We start from the raw sequence: 6,393 nt of genomic DNA, 5'->3' as shown, positions 1-6,393 counted from the left end.
TCAGAAATTACACAAAGCTTGAAATTTTATTTTATCTTATTTTTAAAAGATTTTATTTATTCATGAGAGACACAAAAAATGAGGCAGAGACATAGGCAGAGGGAGAAGGAGGTTCCCTGTGGGGAGCCCGATGTGGGACTTGATCCCAGAACCCTGGGATCATGCTCTGAGCCAAAGGCAGACACTCAACCACCCAGGTGCCCCTATTTTATCTTATTTTATTTTTAAGCCTGAAATTTTAAAAAGACTAATAGTTAATTTTAAGAGACCAATATAATTGTCCATACATTTAAAGTTTTTGTGAGCTTCTGGTCCAGATTTTTTTTATCTGCTGGGGGTAAAAATTGCCTCTAAAATTTTAGAGAAAATATTCTCTGTCATGATTTCATTCAAAACTCTTGCAAAGAAATCATACAAGGATGTAATGATTGGTATCAATGTATACCAGACGTACCATAAGAAGATAGTTACCCTTAAAAGAAAAGGTGTACTATATAAGCTTTGAGGCCTCAGTCCCCCCAGAACTGTGTCCAATTTGCAACGAGAAGCAGAGACTAAGGGGGGAAGGCAGGTGGGGGAGGAGGGGAGACACAATCGCCCAGATGAATTTTGCTCAACACCTACAAATCAGGGGACTCTATGAGGCATATGCAAACGACACTAACTTTCATTTTTTTAAAAATTGTTAACAGTGGGCTAGTTTTCAAGTTGGTCCAAATAATAGTCCCAGCTGCTTTCTAACAATTGAGTTCAGGTTCAGAGAAAGAGTAAATGAGGCCAGACCACTAAGGAGCACTGTGTCAATGTAAAACATGAAAAACCCCATGTGAGCAAAGCAGAAAGCTGTTTTTAGAGTCAAAAGCAGGCCTTCTCAAAGGCTTTGGTGTGCAGTTTTGATGTCGAAAATCGCATCAAATGTAAATATCTGGAGGGTAACCAATTCCAATCGAAGCTGTTCCGTTTTGCCTGGTTCATCTATATGTGCCTCCCCTGGGGTCACAAACCACCACGAAGATGGGCACTGTCGGGCACCCATGACCTCTCTGAGACCACCAAGGGCCTTTGAGGGAGGTGCCACACCATATTTGCCAACTTTTAAAATCTGTCGAGTACTTGGAGCTTCCTCAGGAAGAACCTTCTGGAAATAAAGTCACTCATCGCTTTATCTCAGATTTTAAGCCAAATTTTAAATAGCTTGCAAGTTTTACCAGGTCAGTCTGAAAGTTCTACACAGTTCCAAATGCACTAACTGGAGATGTAATAAAGTGTTTAATTTAAGAACAACCTTTAAATTTCCCTGAAACAAACAAATGAAAAAATCAGACTCGACCTTAAAATAAAAAATAAGTAACTTTAAGTTTAAATTATCTCACTAATTAAAGTGATTTAGGTTTGATCAGAAACTACACAAAGCTTGAAATTTTATTTTATTTTATTTTATAGCTTGAAATTTTAAAAAGACTAATAATTAATTTTAAGAGGCCAATCCAATAGCCCATACGTTTAAATTTCCATGATTTGACCTCGTTTTGTCTCATAAACAGATCTTGAATAAAACAGTAGTTACTATCAGTGGGGGCTGGGAAGCCTTACTGGTTTATAAAAAAAAAAAAAATCCAATCCTCTTTAACAGTGCTCGTCTTTACTTCCAGGTCAGAATCACTATTTACATATAAAAGAACCCTTCCATATGAAGTAACTAAAAAATACAGGTAAAATTGATGACTATGTACAGTTTAGTATTCTATATATTGAAAACAGCTTGCAGTTAGCATCTCCTAAAATTCCTGCAACTTATCTGCCCAAACTATGACTTCTTCCTTTGAATTCAGGTTCTGCCCCTGAGACTTTGAGAAAGGAAATGGTTGAGCTGTTGTTTCAAGGATGTAATGAAATTGTGCTTTCCATGCTTCAGATATTCCTGGAGAGGCCAGGGGGGTCACCAGAGACCTGAACCAACCAAGAGGGAAACCTGCAGACCCTTTTCAGTAGCACCTAAAGAAACCTCGAAATGTCAGACATTCTATACGTCAGCTCATGTAATCCTCACTGCAACTCCAGGAAGAAAGCATTTGTACCTATTATCCTGCCTAATTTCAAATGTGGCAACAAACGTAGATGGTTGAATACTCCTAGTCAGTAAGTAGTAGAGGATTTGAACACACTACTTTCTGGCTCCAAAGTCTTGTTTCTTTCCACCACGTGGCTCCTGTAGTTTCCCTTCTTTGTTGCTTACACTTTGATATTTTAAAGGGAAAACAAAGCGAGACTATATACCTTACTTTTCGGCCCTGTTCCCCTAGCTTTATATGTTAATGATTAACTTTCTCTGGCAAAGGCACTTCCCCATTTTTTCACTGCTGCTAAAAGCTGATAATAGACTTGAGCTGCCCACTCCACAAAAAGTTTTGCTTTTTTTTTTTTTTTTGGACTGCCAAACTATACGTATTTTAAATTCAAGCTGTATGAGCTTAGAGAGGTCTCATGACTTCAAGATTAAAAACTGAAGTTGATCCAACACTTATCCCCTCTAAAAAAAATAATGAAAGAAAGAAAATGCAGAGCACCATTCCAGGAAAGCATCATAATGGCATCTAAGAAGTGTTCCCAAGGGCCCTACTGCAGCTTTGCTGGGATCTGCCAACCACAATTGCAGGCCAGGCCGGCTCTCGGAAAACCTGGAATCATCGCTGGGCACTGCTTAACAAAACTTGGAACTTCCCTGGAAACTAGTGACAGGCAGGCCCTAGCCCTTGTTCTACTGCATTTCAGTTATCTCCTAAGATCGACCTAAAAGCCTTGTAAGTAAAGACCTACAAGGTGTGTGCACTAGTGTTAGCTGCTGTTTTTTTGATTTTTCACTTCTCAGTAGGCAAGTGAAATTCCTGCCTCTGAAGTGAGTTTTCTGCTTCAAAAAAAAAAAAAAAAAAAAAGTTCAGTTTGTGCTCAGGCTTCTTAAAAAGTTCAAAATGTTAATCAAGCACTGGAAAAAGCTGGCCAAGGTGGTTGAAAACTATATGTACTTTCCCAGACAACTTTGGGGATCTATGAACTTTCTTTCGAGGGTGTATGGGCCTACCTACTGGGTACTCACTTACAGATACAAAGCTTGGAAGTGCATCTCATTGGTAACTACATCCCAACAAAACCGGATCCTTATGGAGAGGATTATCCACCTCTGTGAAATACCAGAGAGGAAATAACATTTTCTTTTGCTTAAAAACAATTGAATTTATTTCTATGTCACTTAGCTAGGCCATTCATGGGCTGATTAAAAAACAAAAAACTTTTGTCAAGTTTCGTTAACACATCTGCTTTTTTTATTTTAGAATATAGTCTACATCTGGATTAAAAAAAGTTTTAAATAAATTTAAGACATATGACAACAGTGGAACCCTTCATCATTCTATGTACACCACGGATAGAATGTCAGTTGGTTCCATTTCGGATAAGTCCACTTTCTCAGAATAACATTATTATTTTCACTGGCTGAGTGGCAAGCTTTGCACAAGCTGGCACGGTGCCAGCTCCCACATACTGGGGTGGGGGCGGGGAGGGCGTGAAAGGGCTGGGGTATAGGGGTGCCACAGGACAACTATACAGTGTAACAGAAAATCATTAATCTCGTAGTACCGGTTACCGACAGACAGTGCGGTTTGTGCGCTTATCACAATGGAATCGACGAAGTTTCAGAGCAAGGAGGAGATTGGAAATACTTTAAGACAGGGCCACTGTTACAGAAAGAAGTAGTGCAAACAGGAAAACTGATGCAATCCTAGCAACGCTGAGGCCTCCACCAGCCCAACGGCAGGGCAGGGCGGTAGGAGGCCGCGTGCCCCGCCTTCCCCAGCGCCCAGCTCCCGGTGGCGCTCCCAAGTGTGGCAACCCAGCGCCGCGCCCGGCATGGCCCCTTCTCGACTCATCTCCTCCGGAAAGAACAGAAAAGAAACTCCAAGAAAGGCACGGGCTGAATGCAGGGCATCAGCCCAGTCCCATACCCACGAACGTAGAACACAGGCCCTCCCCCCCCCACTGCGGGAGAGAAAGGGGGGGTCCTTGAGCCCCCCAACCCTGACTCCCATCACCACTTGCCTCTCCTCTTCCCAAAGAGGCCCCTTCCTCCAGGCAGCCTTGCACGTACACAGCCCCCCTAACTTTGCAGTCTGCCCACCGCCCATCTGCGCCCACAGCCAGAAAGAAAACAGCTTTGAGAGAAAGAGGGTGAGAGATGGGGCCGGGAAGGGCGCCGGGCAGCCGCGGGCGTCCCGCCTCACTGGCCCCAATTGCTGAAGCCGATCTCCTGCTTGTATCTGTTGGTGAGGATGTTGGCTTTACGCGTGAGTTTGGAGAGCACAGAGTGCAGCCCGCGCAGGTGGTAGTGGAACTGCTGTTCCAGGTCCTCCTCGCCGGCTTCCGCGCCCTCTAGGTGGCTCAGGTCCACCAGGATGTCCTTGGACTTCCAGGCGTTGCCCTCCTCGCTCCCCGGCGGCGGCGGCGGCTGGTGCAGGACCCCCCACTCGATGTCGTTGCGGATGGACTTGAGCAGCACGTAGTGGCTGTACATGTCCCGGGAGGGCGCGAAAAAGCCGCCGTTGGCGCTGCCCGGGCCGGGGGCCGGGGGCGTGCGCTCCTCCAGGCAGCCGCCACTGCCGCCCACCTCCACGCCCACGTCGTTGTCCAGCCCGGGCTCGGCCAGGGGCACGTCGCGCAGCAGGCTGGGCACCATCACCGTCTGGTCCATGTTGTTCACCGCGCCGATGAAGCGGTTCATGGCGTTAAAGAGCGAGTGCTTCTGGTTGTAGGTGTCGCAGATCTGCATCATGGTGGCCGCGCGGGCGCCGGGGCACAGGGACGCAGGGGCACGGGGTGGCCGGCTGGGGCGACGGGCTGCCCGCCCTCACGCGCTCTCCGAGGCCGGCGCCGGGGGGGCCTGGCTCGAGCCGGGCCGCTGGGATTCCCGGCTCCTGCTCCGCCCTCTCCAACTCTCGTCTCGCTCGCAGCCCGGCCCTGCGGGACGCACGGCTGCTCGCAGCTTGGGCGCCCGGAAGCTCGCGATGGCGGCGCGTGGTCCGCGGGTCGAGCCCTGGCCTGGCTGCGGGACGGGAACGAAAGAGATCACTCACCCGGCGAGGGTGCCTGGCGGCCCCGCCCGCGCCCAGCGCCCTCCCCGGTGCCGGCTCGCCCCGGACGGCGCCGGCGCCCCCTCCCCCCCGCCCAGCCCTCAGCCCCGCGAGCCCACCTCCTCGCCCGCCGAGGCCGCGGAGAGAAGGAAGGGGTGCTCCCCACCCCCGTCTTCCTCGGAAAGGCCTGAAATCCCAGCGCCCACGCTGACCGGGCAGAGATGGGGCGGGGGCACCCACCTCCTGCTGCGCCTCGAGAGCCTCTGCTGCGGGGCGGCTCAGCGATCCCGCTGCTGGCGGCTGCTGCCTGCGGGCGCTGCTGCGGTCAGTGGCCGGACCGTGACTGCGGGCGGCTGGGTGGCGTCGGCCCCCTACCCATCCCAGGTGCTCAATTTATAGAGCCCCGGAAAGGTGTCACCGGCGCTCAAGGGCCACCCCCGGTGTCTCCTCCTCCCGCCTCCCCGGCAGCGCCAAGATAAAAGGCCCGGGCCGGGATGACCGCGAGTAACACTCTCCTGGCCCCTTCTACAGCGGGGGCGGGGCGCGCCGGGCCAGCTCCGCCTCTCGCCTGATACCCGGGCGGAGGGAGGGCGCCGTGGCCAGGCCGGGACGGGCCGAGCGGGGCAGGGCAGGGCAGGGCAGGGCAGAGGGATGGAGCAGCCGCACCCCGCCAGCCCCCCGAGCAGAGCGGGCCAGCTGGGGGAGGGCCGGACCCTGCGCGGGTAAAGGTGCCGGCGTCCCGGCCGGCGGAGGGCGGCTGGCGTGCTGCTCTGGGTGGGCCTGGCGCACGCTTCCGGAGTGGGCCAGACCGAAATGCCCCAGCCCTGGTTGCAAACTGAGCCCCCAACCCCGAATCGATAGTGGCCTCGGCCCAGCGACTATGATCCTGGTTTATTATTAGCCGTCGGGGAAAAGTGACCAGCCGCCGCCGCAACTCCATCTCGGGGGCTCTTATGTAAGAAGGGTGGCTGGGCATGCCTGGTGCACGTGGACGCGTGGTGTTCCCGCCGTGGCCCTGGCCTTGGCCAGCTGCTGGGGGAGGGGAGCCTCCGGAGGCTTTTGCCTCTGTCCAGGCGGGGTCTTTCCCAGTCTTTTCTGTAACAGCTGCTGCCAGGGATGAAGAGCAATACACCGTGCGTCCAATGATCTGCACGTTTTCCCAAGAGATCAGATGTGCCAGTGGGGAGAAATAGCCCAATTCCTGACTTTTATCCAAATCCAGGGACTCAGACGCTGGAGAGCCCTGGCCATGTGGCCTTTCGGCTGCCAAAGG

The 6,393-nt window shown here is 51.4% G+C and overlaps 1 protein-coding gene across 2 annotated transcripts; it reads right to left on the bottom strand.

Moving 5' to 3' along the window:
• Nucleotides 1–3,297: 3,297 nt before the first annotated feature.
• Nucleotides 3,298–5,621, bottom strand: MID1IP1 (MID1 interacting protein 1). 2 transcript variants are annotated; one of them, XM_025440127.3, is made up of 2 exons: nt 5,240–5,621; nt 3,298–5,092 (listed from the first exon to the last, which is right to left on the bottom strand). In XM_025440127.3, exon 2 carries the CDS (start codon nt 4,820–4,822, stop codon nt 4,271–4,273), a length of 552 nt encoding a protein of 183 aa, XP_025295912.1. In that variant the 5' UTR covers nt 4,823–5,092; nt 5,240–5,621; the 3' UTR covers nt 3,298–4,270. The 2 variants fall into 2 exon arrangements, with proteins under 2 accessions (XP_025295912.1, XP_025295904.1); XM_025440119.3 differs by having other exon boundaries at nt 5,361–5,621.
• Between the last annotated feature and the right edge of the window lie 772 nt (nt 5,622–6,393).

Source organism: Canis lupus, chromosome X (genome assembly GCF_003254725.2).
Source record: "Canis lupus dingo isolate Sandy chromosome X, ASM325472v2, whole genome shotgun sequence".
NCBI lineage: Eukaryota > Metazoa > Chordata > Mammalia > Carnivora > Canidae > Canis > Canis lupus.
The sequence above is the reverse complement of the archived record's forward strand: the minus strand, read 5'-3'. Positions and strand labels throughout refer to the sequence as shown.